A 19,071-nucleotide genomic window follows, 5' to 3' on the forward strand; every position below is an offset into this window, starting at 1 on the left:
GGTTGTGTGCTCATCGATCTTTGAGAAAATGTATCAGTGTAGCTTTAGATTTTTGAATCTAAGTAGTAGTTTCGCACCTGTTTATAGAAATAAATTAAAGATCGCCTTAAGAATAGCATCCAGATTATTTTTGTTACGGTCTTCTGTCTACCAGATGGCATCATTATTATCTGCAATTGCTTGTTCCTAATGGTTTTGCCAGGTCCATCCTTTCTCCTCTTTTGTTTCATGACCTAGACGGTTCAGGAAGCTCGCATGTCATCTTAATTTCATTTCTGGCCAAGTTTCCTGTTATGTCTTGAAAATTACACTAATGGTGTTAAAATTTGCACTCCCACTTGGAGAAAAGTTATCAGCCATCCTACGGCAAGCTGGTGGACAGCAACAGCATGTTGTTTTCGAATGGCTTTTGTATGTAACAGGGTTCCTTAGGCAGACTTCCCGCATGATTTGTATAGCAGGCGCAATAGTTGTTTTTGCTTTAAAATATGTTGATATAATTTTTTTTCAACTTTTTTTATTTTTAACATCGAGTCACAAGTCTAAAAAAATATTTCTTTAATAGCTAATGCTTTTGTATGCTAGAACGTATTTTTAAAACGTATCAGTAACGATCGTACTGTAGGGTGCCGCCAAGCTTTGATTAATTTAGTCCTTGACGTCTGTCCCAGCTGGCTAGTGGATGTTCTCTGTGGGTCAAGTCTTTTGAATACCATCTTTTACGAATTCTATGAATTATCTGCCTTTAATCCATTGGAAGGTGAGTTTGGTTTACGATTCGGTGAAAATACCACCTGATTTTAGATTAGAAAGAGATGAAAGAAAAAGTAACTGGTGAATTTTGTTTTTTTTTTTTAAAGTTCTAGATAAACTTACAAAACTTGAGAAAGAAACAAACCTCGGATTATAAAACATAATATAAAAAGTGAAAATACTTGGGATTTAAAACAATGTGCTTGGCAAACCAGAGGACAGAACTAGCCTGTTAACTGTTTTGACAAATTATTCAAAAAGATTATGATGGCCTAGCTTATTCTTGTGGGCTTCCCTGGAAGAAAAAGGCAGGAACAATTCAGAAAAACCCACAAAGGCAGAAACACAAACTCAAAAGGTCAACCTCGACAGCTCAGAACTAGAGTATAAGAGAAGTGGGTTCCGTTTCTTTCAGTTCCAAAACCAGACATCATGGCAGGAGTTGAAATGTTCCCTAGAGGATTTGGCAATGTAGCTTTTGTTCTTGTTGCTTATTGTTTTCTTAATTTCTGGATGGCATTCCAGGTTGGCAAAGCTCGCAAGAAATACAACGTCCCTTATCCAACCCTTTATGCTATCGAATCAGAAAACAAAGATGCCAAACTTTTCAACTGTATTCAGGTCCTCTTGCCCTTACTTCTCTTTTCTTGTTTCTGTTTCCTGAAATTTGGATTTTAACCTCTTTTGTTTTTTTCTTTTGGTTGTGGTGCAGAGAGGGCATCAGAATTCCCTGGAACTGATGCCAGTGTTCTTTTTGTTGATGGTGTTGGGAGGGATAAGGCATCCTTGTGCTTGTGTTGCTCTTGGATCCATTTATACTGTCACTCGGTTTTTCTATTTCACTGGCTATTCCACTGGGGACCCTAAAAACCGTCTCACTATTGGGTTTGTTCCCTTTCTCTCTTGCTCTCAGTGATTACCTTGTTCTGTCTTGATTGAAAATTTAGATAAAAGTACAAATTTCATATGTGCATAACTCCTGAACATAAATATGTGAAAATCGCATTGGTAGGTCACATTCAAGATTCGCATAAGTTATTAACTGAGCAATTTCAGTCCGTCAATGCATGTGCGCATGCTCTGATGAATTTTATACCCACAGCCACATGTCACATATATGGGATTGCTACGTTGCCTGCATCATGCCTTTAACAGCATTGGATTTGACGTTGGTAATACCTTTTAACCATGATCTAACCAGCATCGGCTTTGGGACGATATTGCTGACACTCTAGACTTCCCCATGTGTAGGATTAGATTAGTGTCAGGCCGCAAAACTGTACTGGTAATGATTTCCCTTTTTATGTGCAGGAAATATGGGCTCTTGCCTTTGATTGGGCTTATGGGGTGCACAATTTCTTTCGGCATCAGTCTTCTTCGAGGAAAGTCCTCGTCTGTTATTTACTTATCTTGTGGTTTTGCTTTCCTTAATTTTCCATGTTCATCCATCTTTAGTGTGTTTATGTTTTGTGTTTAGCAAGCTGTACTTTCTTTGAATATTGAGGTGATATTCTTCTAAGATCATTTCTCCTTTGTCTTTGAATTCCTTCCAATTCAGAGGCACCAATAGAACATTTCTCATAGCCTCCTACTGGATTCGAAAAATATGATCACAAGAGTCACCACCACCGCTGTGCATTTGGTGGCATGGGCTTTTTCCGAAGACATACAAGGCAATGCCTTTATCTTGAAAGGAAAATGAACCCTTAATTTGTATCTGTCAGATATGGCAATTGTATATCTCAACTAGCAATAACGTTTTCCAACACAATTTGTTTTTGTCAAAGCAAGTTTACGTTGAATCAAATTAGTTAGATATAGAATGATAATGGCATTGGTGTTAGACTTTCTTAGGTGGAAATCTGAAAATACTGGAAGGTCCTGGTATAGGTGCTAAAACAATCAAAGACCTTTGGTCATAGTTGTCAATTTGTATAAAATGGGATGTTTATGTTGTTCATTGTGATTTTTTACAGGACCCTGTGACCGAAAAACCAGTAGCGGCTCCTCCTGCTACTTCTCAAGCAGCAGAGTGAGTATATATGTTACAATAGTATATACTTTGACTAAATATTCTTGTTTTAACACAATATGTTAACTGTTCCCTTTGTTGTTTGTTTGCAGGGGAACTAATAAGTCCAAGGAGTGATCCTGAGCTCCAACGATCCGTAACTTTTTGTGCAGTGTCTGATTTTGTTTGTTGCTTTAGACAATGTTGTTTTATATCTTAGATCCAAGGAAGTTTAAGCTGTTGGTACCTGATGCGATATATAACCTCCTGTATTTGTCGATTAAAAATCTATTATTCTGTTCCTATATATATATTTAAGAAAAGTATGGCTGAGCCTTTTCCATCCTTATCCTGCAACCAAGTTGATCTCTCCGTGGTCTGTTTTTTTTTTTTTTTTTCCCATATTACTCTGCTAGATGATACAAGGCTGTGTTGGCTTTCTTTATCCGAGCAAGTCATGTGCCTGGGCGATGAGATCTTTAAGAAAAGGAATCGATGTAGTTCAGACTTTCGAGTCTTGGAAGTTGTTTCACACTTGGCTACAGATAGAAATTAAAGATCCAGATCATTTTGTTACCATTTTTTATCCGCAGGATGGCATCAATGTCATCTTTAATTGCTTGCTCCTAATAATTTTGCGAATTTCATCCTTTAACCTCTTCTGTTTCATGACCTGGGCGGTTTAGGAAGCTAGTATGCCAGCCAAATTTCATGCCTGGCCAAGTTCCTTGTCAAGTCCTGAAGATTAAGCTAATGATGTTAAAATTTATGTACTGCAAATTGGAGAAAAGTTATCACCCATTTTGTGCCTCAACCTGGTGAATAGCAGGTGGTTTATGAATGGCAGAGAATGGCTTTCTGTATAAAATGGGGTTCCTTAGCTAGATTTCTTCAAGTCCCGCCAAGCTTTGATTAAAGATTGTCCCCGTTGGCTAGTGGATGTTCTTCTGTGGGTCAAGTTGCTAGGATCAAAAGAAACTGAAAGGATAACCTTTTTTATTTATTGGTACTTTTATCGACAAAACACATTTATCCTTGGATGTGAGGGTATAATTGACTCTTTGCTTTTTTATACAGTAAAATAATTAATATACCCTTTTAAATAATTCATTTTTCTATTATTTATTTTATTTTAAATAGTTTATTGAATTGGAATTTTCTTCCCATTTAATCTCATGATATACAAGGCAATGCCTTTACGTTGAAAGGAAAATGAACCCTTAATTTGTCTCTGTGAGATTTGGCAATTACATGTCTCTACGAGCAACAACATCTTCCAACACGTTTTGTTCTTGTCAAAGCAAGAAAGCTTACATTGGATCAAAGTAGCTAGATCTAGAATGATACTGCCATTGATGCTCAACTTTCTTTAATGGAAATCAGACGATGCTGGAGGGTCCTCGAATAGGTGTGCTCAATCAATCAAACTAGTCACCTTTGATCATCATAGTTGTCAACCCGTCCATCTAGAGATAGATTTGGAAGATATTTAGTGTTATTAGATTAATTTGAATCAATTATTTTTACTGAAAACTCATGCAAGTTATATTTTATTGGATGATTCGATTTAAAATTTAATACCTGCAAAAATCGAAATTACTCGTGAGTTCATACGATTGATTGATTGAAACTAAGTAATTAATTAGTCCCTGTTATATGCAAAATTATTTAGTAATGCCATGACAAGAACTTATGTGGAGTTGGTGGGGGTAGCAAGTTCAAATCCATTGGCACCACCAATTGTTTCTTCTGCATTTTCGATTTGCTGTGTGCTTTGCAAAAGTGACTATGATAGTGGTTTTTATTGATGTATGGTTTTAATTGCCATTTCTTGGTTGATTTAAAGAATTGTTTGGAATTATAGTAATGACTGTGATTTAAATTTTTTTATTTAGAAATATATAAAAATAATATTTTTTTATTTTTAAAAAATTATTTTTAATGTCAAAACATAATATATAAAAATTTAAAATTTTTAAAAATATATATTTCTAAACAAACAATAAATACTTTCTCACTTAGTTGTGAGTTGGAGATATAAAATTAAATTGAAATTATAAAATATAAAAAAATAATCAAATTAAAAATTTAAAAACATTTGGTTACTAGTATAAATTAATAATATAGTTTTTTTAAATAGTGTAAATGCAGTATATTTTTCATATATATATATAAATGCATTTCAATGGAAAAAAACAAATCATCTAGAAGAGCTACTAATACGATTAATAGTAACTAACTAATACTTTCTAATCAAAACTTCTCTCTTGCAAAAGATATATTAATTAAAATTTTAGCTCCGTTGACCAACATGTAAGAATATCTCTTCAACCTAAAAAGACTAATTTGGCTCGTCAAACACAGTTCTTCCTTTGAAAGTTAGAAAATGAGGGCGTAGAAGCATAAACTTTCTCCACAGATTGCGTCGACAGGGATGAAAGGATGAAAACAACTTGTCTGTTTTCTTTTGGCTTTTCCCTTGAAGATACCTAGAATCATCATTCACCGTCTTTCAAGCAACAAGACAGCCAGGTGATATCCTCGTAGCTGTGTTCTGAGCCCTGGCTTGACATGATAAGTGTTTTATTGATGAAGAGTGCTTCAAAACGTGGTTTTACTAGTGTTTTTAAAAAGTTTAATTTTTTGTTAAAAATTAATTTTTTTATATATTTTAAAGTATTATAATTTTTTTAAAATATATATTATTTTAATGTTTTTTAGTATGAAAAATATTTTAAAAAGCAACTATAAACATGCACCCAAACAAGTCTTATTAATTTAAAAATAATATTTTTTTATAATTTAACAAGCTGATGAGGTAAAATTAGATTAAAACTCAGGGTACGCTTGATCAGTTTTTTTAATTATAATTAAAACAAATTTTTTTAGTTTTTTTTTAAAATAAAATGACATATTTTAGATTAAATATTAAAATAAAAAATAAAATTGAGTTAACTGGCTGATATTAATTTCAAGCTAATTCAATAACTCGAGAGTTGAATGGTATCTCTTACCTCCGTCTCAATGTCCATTTTTTTGGGTGGCTGGCAACGTGTTGGCAGCCATGTTGTTTTAAAAGCATAATTGCTGCCCGACCATAAAAAACACACAAGAACCTGGCAGAAAGCCTAAACCTTTTCTTTTTTTTTCAAAAGTTTAGACTGTGAGACTCTTGTAATTGAATGTTTGATTGTGATTTACATGGTCAATGTTTTAATTACTCGTTTGCCGGCCTGTTAGGGCTCCATGTAACTGTTGTGGATCAAGCTTTGGCATCCCATAATCATGGGAGTTCATCGATTAAAACCTTTTTGTTTACTAGGGTTTTCTCAGAACCTAGTTCTTGTATTGATACAATCTGATTTACTTTATTATTCTTGATCTTGACTGTATATATAGGTAGTTATAGCTAGCCTCCTCAGAGGTTAAGCCCTAGATATTGTTTTTAGCTGCTCTATGAAAAGAAAATTTAATAAATAAAAATATTCAGTGGGACAAGATTAATTTTTCATTAATTTTCCTGTGACAAAAAAGAATTTATTGAAATTTATAATTGTAGTGGGACATGTGATATCGAGGTAAGCAATCAACTTAGATCTATGAATTCATGGATGAATGTCTATTCATCCATGCCATCTCTGGTTTCCTCCCAGCCATTCAAACGGGCCCTAGTTTTAATAATTTATTATTATTATTATTAATATAAATATTTAGATTAATTTGTATATATTTTAATTAATTTTATAAATTTTAAATTTAATGAACATATAAATTTTTAATAACTTTAAAATAATTCAAATTTATAATCATTAAAAAAAACTAATATAAGATTAGTTGAATTACTTCTGAGAATTGACTATTAAAAAACAAATCTAATATTATTAAAAGATTGAATTGAGCATGTGTTGAAGAAGATATTCTTATCCAAAATATAAAAAAAAGAATGAACTTGAATACTTTAATTGAGAATTCCAAATTCAAGTTCAAAGTGTTGAAAATAAAAAAATGAACTTGATTACTTTAATTGAGAATTCCAAATTCAAGTTCAAGGTGTTGAGGATAGCATTGGAGATTCAAGATTGAAAAGCAACTCTCAGCATGACGCGTGGAGAAATTTATATTGATTGGTGGAGCTACGAGGAATGAAATGCCAAAGTCATTTATTGTAGGCCCTCTTCTTTAATCCCCTCCTTTTCACTTGATGACAATATTGTTTTTTTTTTAAAAAATATTATATAACATGTAAATATTTGTAAACAACCTTAACATTTATTTTCAGTTGTAAATATTTATTTTCAGTTTATTTAAATTTTTATTATAATATTTACATGTAATTGTATCTTTGTTTCTTGAACGCTTTTGTTTGATAACAATATAATTGAAGTTGGGTTAAATTGATATGAATTTTTATAGATGTATAAAATATATATAATACTTTTCAAATCGATTTCAATCCATGTAATCATAAATAGATTTATAATTATTATTTGCTCATTACCAATACAAGGTTAAAGTTATATTTTAAAAATAAAAATTTAATTTTATTACCAATTTTAGATCTCAAGTCACCGTACTATGACCTAATAGTATTCTATCTTTAGTAAAAAATAAGAATATATTAATTTTGGTAAATTTTCAATATGCAAGTATATTAGATATTTTTATTATTAAAAATAAATATAAAATAACTTACTTTAGATAAAAGACGTGGAATAATTATTATTTTTTATATTACATAATCAATTTTTTACTTAAAAATACTTGAAAAATATTACCATATAAGAAATTTGTTTGATAAAAATTTTAATACTGTGGATAATAAAATGAGATTTTTTAACAAAAGACATAATAAAAATTGATAGAAATAAATTTGTTTTAGATAATTTTTGTGTGTTATCTAAAAAGCTATTATCGAGATAATAAAATTTAGTGGAGAAATAAAAAAAATGAAAGGAGAAAAAAAAAGTCAAGAAAAAGAAAAAAAAAGATCCTTTAAAATTTTTAATTATTATAAAATTAAATAACAAATATTTTATATATTTTATTTTGATTTTAGACATAGCACACCTCAATATTCACGGGGATTTTTTTTTTCTCTATTGACAACGTGTTTTCAGCAAATCAGCAACCTTTTGTTTCAAAAAGCAGAATGACTGCCCCACCACAAGAAACACCGCCAAAAAGGTGGCAGGTAGCCTGAAACTTTATTTTCCCCGAAAGGTTTGAACGCGAGTCTTAAAATTTTCGAAATTTACATGGTCAATGTTTTAATTGCTCGTTTGCCGGCCTGTTAGGGTTCATATAACTGTTGTGGATCAAGCTTTGGCATCCCATAATCATGGCTGCTTACAAGATCCCTCCATGGATGTCTTGGTACAAGTTTAAGGTTATTTAAACAGTCTATCTATGCTTACAGTGAACCAAATTCAAGCATCCAACCAGCAATGATTGCAATAAAGGGCAAGTTGTGCCCTAAAGCCTGTAATAAAACCACACCAGAGATCGCCATTGCCACATCTGTGCTCCCTCTTATACGAACACCAACAACTTATTATTACGTTAATTGAAAAGGAAAATGATTCAATGTTTCATGCACCATGAAAATAGGACGATTCTATGTTCTTGACATTGTCTGTAACATTAGAAGTCCAACTCAATTAATTCACATTCGTACTCATCCTAATTGCTTAATTGACAACTTATTTTAAGATTTTTTTTTAAAAAAATTAAAAGATATCATTTTTTTCTTAAAAATTAGGTTTTGATTAGGTTAACTAAATTGGTGTTAATAAGTTATATTTTTCAAAAAATTATATATTAAAATTTATTTTAAAAATTTAAATTATTATTTTAAAATAATTTTTTAATATAATATTAAAAATTTATTAATTAAGTGATCATGAATTTAAATCTCAGTATTTTTATTCTGTTTGATAAAAATAATATTAATTTATGCAAGTTTTAGATAAGATAAAAAATAAAAAATAAGACTCAATCAAGAAATATTTTTAAAAATATATAAATAATATTTTAAAATCTCATTAAATATTTTAAATTTTTAAATTAAAATAATTTTTTAATAATATTGCTCAATGTATAATTTAAAAACTCGTCTAAGTCAAGTAAGGATGTACAGGACACGGGGTATTAAATGTGGCTTTTACGACTTTCTTGTGAAGAAAAAGGAGGTGCAAGATAGCTTTGGTCAGCTGCTGTAGCTATCATATTTCCCGACCTCCAATAAACGCTTTGAACTCCAATTATTTTTGTCAGAAGCAAGTGTAGTTGCAGGGTACTGGTTAACACGTGGTATATAGCATGGATCATATATTTTTATTTTTTTTATAAAATATTACATGTATAATTTTTTTCAATGTATTTATGTGATTTCTATATTAACCAAGCCTTTTAGATTAATTTTTTAATTTATTTAATATAAAATTCAATATAAATTAAAATTAAAATTAATAAACCATTGAAATTAATGAATCACCAGGCAAAAAAAAAAAAAAACGTGATGTTACCACAAATATAACCCATGCAGGACATTTCTCTCGTCATGGTATAAAGGTCGAGAAAGTAAAAACCATTGACCCAAAAACTACCAAGAGAAATGAATTATTGCACGAGATGGGTCCCTCTCCCCAAATCTACACCTTTCTTTAAATTTATTTTTTAAAATATTTTTATTTAAAAATATAAAAATTAATTTTAAAATATGAAAATAAACTGGATTTAAATATTATATTGTATTATTTAATATCTATTTTTTATGAAAAAAATTAAAAGAGAATTTTCTCTTTTTTAAGATAATCTGTACCTTTTGACAGAGTATATGTGGCAACACTGCTATCCATGTTTTTATTAAAATTTAAATTTTTTATTTTTAAATTATTTTAAAGTGTTAGTAAAAAACTAATTTTTTTAAAAATTAAAAATATTATTTTAATATGCTAATAAGTAAAAATTAATACTACCGACCATTGAAGGATGGTGGCACATGCCTGCTGACATATCATTCACAAAATATCAATGGTCTAGATCTTCATTGTACGGAAACCATTAACGGTCAAGATCTAACTCCCTCTCTCTTTCTCTTACAAGTATCTCTATATTTCTCTCTCTACTGTCCTCAAGTCCAGCTTTGTCGGGTCCTCTTATTAGGCAAATGACACTGACCTCACTCACTGCATTTTCTCTCCTTTTTCTCCCTGTAAACAGTACTGTAAGTTACATAGCCCCAGTGAAAGGTTTGAGCTTAAAAGCCAAGACCCGCTCTGGTAAGGTCATTTTCATTTTCCTGGAACTTTAGGTGAAAGGGAAAGTTTCTTTCTTTTCTGGGTTCTTGATTTGTGTCATGAAGTTGCTGAAACACCACGAAAGTTTTGATCTTTTCTTCAAGAAAGTGAAGGAGAAGATCTAAATGGATTTGGGGTTGGACTGGTTCTCAACTTTGTTAGCTTTTTTTGGGGTTTTTTTGGTTAGGGTTTTGGAGGGGAGGAAATGAGAGGAAGGAAAGGCGGGGTTAGTGAGAGTGAGAAGAGAGGCAGTGGTGTGTTTTTGTAGGATTAGAAGATGATTATGATTATTAGTATGGCAGCAGTTAGTGAGGGTTTTATATAGTAATTAATTAGTCAGAGTATCTGTATTTAGCAGTATTATTTACTATATTTTGTTATAAACAAGTGTATTTATTTAATAAAATTAAAAAAAAGGTGTGATATGAAGCTTTCAACATCAGGGTTGGGTGGTCAGCAAGCGGGTCAAGAAGGTATTTATCTTATTAACCTTCATTTTACTTCATATTATTAGTATTTGTGTCATTTCAGGTTCTTTTTTGGTTTCTTTGAGTTTTATATGTCTTCACATTTATCCTTGAAAACTTATGTTTGAATTTTAAAGGGATCGATTTGCTTACTAAATTGTGTGTGTAATCGTTATGATGATTGTGATGATAGGGGAGAAGAAATGTTTGAATTCAGAGTTGTGGCACGCTTGTGCTGGACCACTGGTGTCCCTACCAACTGTGGGGAGCAGAGTAGTCTACTTCCCTCAGGGTCATAGCGAGCAGGTGTTCTTCTTATTCTCATTATCTATCTTTATTATGATTCTGAATTCTAGTTCCAAAAGTAATGCTTTTCTATTTGTTGCTTGTTATATGTGCACAATGTGGGGGAGATTGAAAAAGAATGAACTTTTTGTAGGTTGCTGCAACTACTAACAAAGAAGTTGATGCACACATACCAAATTATCCCAGCTTGCCGCCCCAGTTGATATGCCAGCTCCACAATGTCACTATGCATGTGGGTTCTGTTTGCTTAATTTAATCAATAAAAGTTCCTTCATTTTCCCTACCCCCAAGAGTGCTTTTTTTTTTCTTCTAAATATTCACTTATGATTATGATAAGGCCATCTGGAAATGCTAAGCAATAAGTGTGTTTGAAATTTCAGGCAGATGTTGAAACAGACGAAGTTTATGCCCAGATGACATTACAGCCTTTGACACTGGTAATAACCAATTAAAATTCAAATCTTGAGTTCATTTGTTTATTAAATTGCTTTTTAGCAAAAGAATATTTGTTGGTTGTGTATATTTAGATGTTTTCTAATCACCTTTTGTTATCAATGAACATATAGCAAGAGCAAAAGGAGACTTTTCTTCCCTTGGACTTGGGAATGCCAAGCAAGCAGCCCACAAATTATTTTTGCAAGACATTGACTGCAAGTGATACTAGCACACATGGAGGATTTTCTGTTCCTCGTCGTGCTGCTGAGAAAGTCTTTCCTCCACTGGTAATCTCTTTAAGTGGCTTGTATTGCCTCAAATATTTGGGCAATGCTAATTATTTTTCCTTTGTTGTGTCTATTTCTTTGTCATGTAGGATTTCACCCAGCAGCCTCCAGCTCAGGAACTTATCGCTAGGGATCTCCATGATGTTGAATGGAAGTTTCGGCATATTTTCCGAGGTAAGTAATGGAATTATTATCCTTTAATTGGACATGTTTCTTATTGAATTAGGATATGTTTAAGGTTGAATATCAGGATAATGACGCTTCATGGTTATTACTTGGTGCCTCCTAGGATTCTCAAAAACGATGCCATTGCTTTAACCTGTAACCCTCCTGGAGGAAAACGGGCTGCCTGTGTTCTGCCATTACAATAACTTTGTGTAATGGCAGCTAGCGTCTTAATTATAATAGCTTTGTTGAATAGCTTTGTTGAATGGCAGTGTCTTACACTGCATTTGGTGCCATGTCTTTGAAAAGATCAATTTTAGCTATAATTCTTGCTCATAATTCATATTTCTAATTCTTTAGTAATAATTTATTCTCCATTTGTATTGTAATTTTACCACGCAAACAGGCTTTATACATATACTATGGGTTATCAAGTAACTTAACCAAGAAGAAATTTGTGCATGTAGAAGTCAAATTCCTTCATTAATAGGGAACTTGATAGTCAATTGCATTGCAGATTACTTTTATTGAGAAGTGACTCCGCAATTAGGCACCAAGTATGTGGTGGTTAATAATGATTACCATGTTTTGAAACTAGTAAAAAACAAGTGAATTCAAAGTAGCATTTCTTAAAAGCTTGCATGGTAATGAAGCAAATCCAATTCCAGTTGTGTTTGCAGTATACATTAGGTGTAACTCTTTTTAATTAAGTAAATATGTATGAAATGAGCTGTCAGAATTACAGCCATGTACCAGCTACTTATCAGCTATATGAGTCGGTTTATCCTGCCTATAATATGGCTCTCCTATCATTTCTTATGCATCAATGAAGTTACTTTGGTGCACACCTGTGTGCGTGTCTCTTGTGCTCAACTTTTTATTGGTGTAGCTCACACCCTAAGCTTCAGTGAACCCAGTGCCCGGATGCTGAACTTATTTGGAATTGCTTCTCCTAACACTAGCCGTGTTTACCACCTGCCTTGATGCAAAACAAGACATATCACTTAAATACACATCGGTTTCTGCAGGACAAGTCAAATGCATCATTTGTTTTCACGACTCGTTGACTCTATTTATCATCATTTGGCTTATCAAAAGATGCTTGCCACCAGACAATTTTGGCCAACTCAACTATATGGGACATTGAAAACTGTTCTCCTTGTACATCATGTATCATGCTAATAAAAGAAACATGGAAAATCTAAAGTTTTATCTGAAACCCACTAAATAAGTCACAGCAGAAAAAAAGTGATTGATTATGCTGGAAAAATACTTGGTTTATTTCCATTGTATAATATGGGAGACTAGACTTTATTCTTCATGACCCGTAGACTGTTTGTGTGGATTATAAACCCAGCACAAGGGAAGTAATTATTATGAAACCTACCAGTGTTAATGGGACCGAGTATGTGCTTGGTTGTGCAGTGGCTTATAAGCCACTATTGCTATGGTGTAAGGTACCTCTAATTGGAGCAAAGCATTCATCTGAGTGATACTTTTTCCCAATTTGTGGTACTTTTCTTTTTTGTAGGTGTGCCAAGGCACCCCAAAGTAGTTATAATAATGCTAAGAAGGCCACATTTCCCTGTTATCAGCATTTGCACTTGCTTTGTCTTCATATAATAACTGCCAATGAGTTAATGTTTTAGTGCATAATGGGATGTTCTTCTATCATGTCATTGCTGATTTTTGTGCTGGCTTACCTTTTTTTGTCCTTCCTCATCTTGCAGGACAGCCCAAACGGCATCTACTTACAACGGGTTGGAGTGTGTTTGTAAGTGCTAAAAGACTTGTTGCTGGAGATTCTGTTCTTTTTATCTGGTACGTAATCATCTTACTTCCTTGCCAAAAATCTTCAGTTAATACAGCTAAGCTTGTTGCTTCCTTCTATTAGGAATGAGAAAAACCAGCTTCTTTTGGGAATTCGCCGTGCCACTCGACCGCAAACTGTAATGCCATCATCTGTGTTATCTAGTGATAGCATGCACATTGGACTCCTTGCTGCTGCTGCTCATGCTGCTGCGACTAATAGCTGTTTCACAGTGTTCTATAACCCTAGGTGGTAAACATGTTTGTAAGTTCTTTGCTATTGTTGCTTTAGTTTTTCATCTGACATGTATATTTTTTGCAGGGCTAGTCCATCTGAGTTTGTTATACCTCTATCCAAATATGTTAAAGCAGTTTTTCACATACGTGTTTCAGTTGGAATGCGCTTCCGGATGCTTTTTGAGACTGAAGAATCAAGTGTCCGTAGGTATTATTGCAGTTGATAGTTTAGTGTTCTTTATATTCTACCGCTTGGGTGTTTCAACTCACATAATTGTTTATATTCTGTGAAGTGTCTCTCAGGATTGATGTATTCTTCAGCAATGCATGGCATTAAGTTACATAACTGTCATGTTCTATTGCTTTTCAATTTGTTAATTAGCTGCAGATGAACTTAGACCTCATGGAAGCAAAAAATATTCTTGATGTAGAGGTGCATTCTCGTGTCATGATGCTGAGGGTTAGATGGCATGCACGAGTATCATCCTTTTGAGGACTCAACTTGGATCTTAAGGTATTACAACCACAAATATAAGAGTATCAATCTACAAATTACTGTTTGCTAGGTTGGCGTTGTAAGAAATGCAAATTCATCACAAAATTATGGGCCTTGTCTGTGATTTGGGCTGATGAGTAAGTTATTGGTTCTGATAGCAGGCCACTGAAAGCAGTCATAATGCATGCCATGTATCCCTCAACATTATGATGATGCCAAGGAGCTGCTGCCTCTACATCACTCATTTTATTTTGTCAAACTGCCATGTACGTGTGTGCAGCTATGTTTATGTGGAAGGCTTGTCTTGTCCAGGTACATGGGAACGATAACTGGCACAAGTGATCTAGATCCTGTTCGCTGGCCTAATTCACATTGGCGATCAGTCAAGGTAATTGATTTAATGTGTAGACTCTGGATCCATAATACCAGGCATGTTTGTACCATTATATCTCATGCTATGCTATGTAGTCACTCAATGCATGGCTTCGTTTTCAGTTGGACAGGTATTTGATTTCTCGTGTTTTTTGCACACACACACATAGTGCAGTGTTGTTAGAGAGAGCTCATTTATCCATCTTTATTTTTCTTTTGAACTGAATTTAAATAACCAATTCTTTCATGTTCTTACGTAGTTGGCGCTGCACACATATTGCAATGTTGTTTATTTTCCCATTAAGTATTTAGCTCATGCCTGACATTAGGGTGAAAACTTCACTTGGTCTCTGCAGGTGGTGCATGTTGACACCTTTCAAATAAAATAGGTTGTCTTTTATGGTTTAAAAAAGCTTTTAATACTGATCAATCCCGTTGGAAGTCCTGGTGCAGACTATTTTTATATATGTGCAACTATCATTATCTAAACAAAAAAAAGCTTGCTTACTTTGAGCCAGACTAACATCCTCCTGTCAAAAGTTCTGGCGAGAATTCCCTCACCTTCATATGCATGTGCATATGTGTGCCTGCATGTATACAATGTGCCTCTTTGATGGCCAAGGGATTCTACTTTGCCTACCAGATAGCTTAAGGCATAGCTTCTGTCTGTTTTACCTCAAACTTTTGAAGCACCTTTTTATTTATTATTTGTATTCCTCTAACTTTGTCCTGAACCTTTTCATGCAGGTTGGTTGGGATGAGTCCACAGCAGGTGAGAGGCAGCCAAGGGTGTCATTATGGGAGATTGAGCCTTTAACAACTTTCCCCATGTATCCATCACTATTTCCCCTCCGACTGAAACGGCCTTGGCATCCTGAGTCCTCATCTTTGCTTGGTACATTCTCTTTATTTAAGGACATGTTTGATGCCTTTCCTTAATAAAGCTAGTAGGATTTTAGTTTATATCAAGGACCTGAACTTAACAAAGTCTTCTTTTTAGGGATATGAATTGATAATTGAATAAGAGGGGAAGAAGATTGACTATTCTCGTAGGTTAGAGAATATTTGGAAAAACTTTAGATGCAAGGGAAAAAATTAATAGCATACTTTCCCTCATCTCCATCAAAGTTATTATTAAATGGCCTTCTGAAGTAATTGCTGATAATGAATCTACATGTGCTGGCCAACTGTGGCTTGCAATAGTCGGAGCTGGGAGTTGTAGTGGTTGTCTTTATGCATGATAGTTGAGCAGTTGGAGTGACTGGGGATCTGTAAGAATAAAACAGCAGAACAAGAAAATATTAATATAATGGCTAATATTTGAAGGAAAGCTGGAACAAGTGATTTAGGTTTAAAATTTACATGACTAATAGGGAATCCAAATAACACAAGGATTGCTTAACTAAATAAAAAAACTGAAAATAGTAAGGATAGCTAAATGAACAGCTTCTGCTTCATAAATTCAATAGTATTCTCAATAGGTGGATTTTTGGGATGCACGAGTGTATGATCTGGATAGCCAACATGTAGCAGTCGTGCCACATGTGGTAGAAGGTGTGTTTGAAGGAGATAGAGGAATAAAAGGAGGATCCCAGGTTATGCTTGTGTAACTGTGGTGCTTTCACCATCCCAGATCAGAAGTGTACTGTGTATTTTCAAATTTGAAAATCTGTTCTTTTGCTTCTGTGAGGAGGGGTTTCATGACAATCATATTTATCAATTCTTCTGTCAATGTGTTCAATGCTCTCATTAGAAGTTCTTGAAAAACAATTCCTCTTACTGGAAAAAGTGACGTGCATGCTTGTTTGAGAGTACTAGTTTTGCTTAGGAGTTCTAATAGTCTACTTGAAAAAAATTACAAGAAATCCTTTTCGGAATGGTAAAATCAATGATTGTCAAAAATGAATTTACTTTGAGGCTGATTCTCAAGGACAAGGAATGCGTTTTCTGCATATCCCACTTTTGTTGAGCTTGAATTTCTATATGTTACACTGTAGCTAGTCTAAAGTTATAGATTGCACGGCTAATGTGTATAAACAGCTGTAATTGGAATAGTAGAACTGAAACTGCTCATATTGGATAATTTTTGTGTAGCATGGTCTTCACTCCAAGGTCTTGTGTGGGTCTAAAATCGACAGCTTGCAATTTTCTGCCCTTGTGTATGTCTAAAGTTGACCTCTGTGTATGTGTCTGTTTCTGTCTGTCTGTCTTCCCTCTTTCTTTCAATCGTATGCGCGGATGTGTGCGTTAACCTCTTCATTTTCAGATAGCAGAGATGAAGCAAGTAATGGCTTGATATGGCTAAGGGGTGGAAGTGGAGAACAAGGTCATCCATCTCTGAATTTTCAAGCTAATATGCTCCCCTGGATGCAGCAGAGGCTAGATCCAATGATGCTGGGAAATGATCATAATCAGCGGTACCAGGCCATGTTGGCAGCTGGTATGCCAAACCTGGGAGGTGGAGATCTCTTGAGGCAGCAATTTATGCAGCTTCAGCAGCCTTTTCAATACTCTCAACAGTCTAGCAGCCCTAATCCACTGTTGCAGCTGCAACAGCAACATCAAGCAATGCAACAATCAATCCCTCATAATATTCTGCAACCGCAAAACCAAATTTCTTCTGACAGCTTGCCCCGTCACCTCCTACAGCAGCAACTCAACAATCAGCCAGATGATCAGGCTCAGCAACACCAACATGCCTATCATGATGGACTGCAGATTCAAACTGATCTACTCCAGAGACAACAGTCAAATTTGCCTTCTCCATCATTTTCAAAAACAGAATACATGGACTCAAGCCCGAAGTTCACAGTATCTACCACCCCAATGCAAAACATGCTAGGTTCTCTGTGTACTGAAGGGAGCGGTAATCTTTTGGACTTCACCAGAGCTGGTCAGTCTACTCTAACTGAACAGTTACCCCAACAGTCCTGGGTCCCAAAGTATGCACATCATGATGTCAATGCTTTTTCTAATTCATTGTCTCTCCCACGAACGTACCCTGAGAAAGATCTTTCAGTGGAAGCAGAAAACTGTAATTCTGATGCCCAGAATCCTACTTTCTTTGGACTCCTGCTACCTACCACGGTGCCCAGATACCCTACTTCAACAGTTGATACTGATGTCTCCTCAATGCCATTAGGGGATTCTGGGTTTCAGAATTCTCTGTATGGTTGTGTGCAAGACTCTTCTGAGTTATTGCCAAATGCAGGACAAATGGACCCACCAACCTCAAGTCGAACATTTGTCAAGGTACAAGCCACCAGTAATTTGCTTCTGTCTTGTCACCACTCCAGGTTGTTCCAAGGAATGAGTAATTTATCCTTATTTTTGTTTTAGGTCTACAAATCAGGATCGGTTGGGCGCTCATTGGACATATCCCGGTTCAGCAGCTATCATGAGCTGCGAGAAGAACTGGCTCAGATGTTTGGAATTGAGGGGAAATTGGAAAACCCTCATAGATCAGGCTGGCAGCTTGTATTTGTTGACAGGGAGAATGATGTACTTCTCCTTGGAGATGATCCCTGGGAGTAAGTACTCAAGTCTCCTTTTCCAGCTTCTTTGAGAACTCTCATATTTCAGCCAGCTTTCAGCCTAATACTGTTTTTGTCGTCCCCATCTGCAGGTTATTTGTGAACAATGTTTGGTATATAAAGATACTTTCTCCAGAGGACGTTTTAAAAATGGGAGAGCAGGGTTTTGAATCCTCTGGCCCAAATGCTGTCAAAGGATGAGTGGCAGCGTGGCTTGAGAAATGGCCACTGGCTTGCCAAAACTGAGTGATGTAAACCATATGGCATTCTTCCTTCCACGGAGTTCATCAAATCCTCACACCCTGGAGTTAAAGATGAGCTTACACGGGATCCCATCTCCTCAAACATGTGCATCTCTCCCTGTTTCTTTGTATGTCTCAAGTTATATTATATAGTACTCCTACATATTTTGCTTAGACTAGCTAGTTATTCTGAAGAATTGACTTTTATCATGGATTAGATACTTGTAAGTTCATTAGTGAGCCTAAAGAATTAGAATCTGGCAGAATGGTTCTAGGTATGTAAACTTGTACGAGCAATCATGCCATTCATGTTATTAAAATACCTTACTGTTTTTGCTGTTTTATGGTTATTATTCAATCTAGTGTGACAAACAACTGCATACCAGTGTCCAAGTTAGTTAATTTATGTGAACATGCAAAGGTACACCATGCTTTCAGTTAGTGACCTGATTATCCGAAAACATGTTTGTAGGGAATATCTTTGAGAAATGTTTTCAAACTAGTTACGTGGTAGATTCGCTGGTTCACTGATCATTGATGTTTCAGCTGATACAATTATCTTTAAACCGATTACTGGAACATTGACCCATCTAGTTGACTAATAATCATAACCTATTCCTTCAACGAGTTAATCTCCTTGCACAAGATCCCTTCAAGTTA

The 19,071-nt window shown here is 34.4% G+C and overlaps 2 protein-coding genes across 2 annotated transcripts; both read left to right on the plus strand.

Annotated features, from left to right (window-relative positions):
- The first annotated feature begins 988 nt into the window (after positions 1–988).
- Positions 989–3,097, plus strand: LOC105135251 (microsomal glutathione S-transferase 3-like). The gene is made up of 5 exons (XM_011040042.1): positions 989–1,374; positions 1,466–1,638; positions 2,065–2,135; positions 2,730–2,785; positions 2,878–3,097. The coding sequence occupies exons 1-5, from the start codon at positions 1,186–1,188 to the stop codon at positions 2,884–2,886; spliced, it is 498 nt and encodes a 165-aa protein (XP_011038344.1). The 5' UTR covers positions 989–1,185; the 3' UTR covers positions 2,887–3,097.
- A 6,803-nt stretch (positions 3,098–9,900) lies between these two features.
- LOC105135252 (auxin response factor 8-like) lies at positions 9,901–18,761 on the plus strand. Its single transcript, XM_011040043.1, has 14 exons — positions 9,901–10,535; positions 10,723–10,835; positions 10,969–11,067; positions 11,216–11,272; positions 11,402–11,557; positions 11,647–11,731; positions 13,453–13,543; positions 13,617–13,781; positions 13,854–13,976; positions 14,577–14,652; positions 15,384–15,531; positions 16,903–17,888; positions 17,976–18,166; positions 18,262–18,761. The coding sequence occupies exons 1-14, from the start codon at positions 10,487–10,489 to the stop codon at positions 18,368–18,370; spliced, it is 2,448 nt and encodes an 815-aa protein (XP_011038345.1). The 5' UTR covers positions 9,901–10,486; the 3' UTR covers positions 18,371–18,761.
- The last annotated feature ends 310 nt before the right edge of the window (positions 18,762–19,071 follow it).

This window comes from Populus euphratica, unplaced genomic scaffold (assembly GCF_000495115.2).
Source record: "Populus euphratica unplaced genomic scaffold, PopEup_1.0 scaffold72.1, whole genome shotgun sequence".
In the NCBI taxonomy this organism is placed as follows: domain Eukaryota; kingdom Viridiplantae; phylum Streptophyta; class Magnoliopsida; order Malpighiales; family Salicaceae; genus Populus; species Populus euphratica.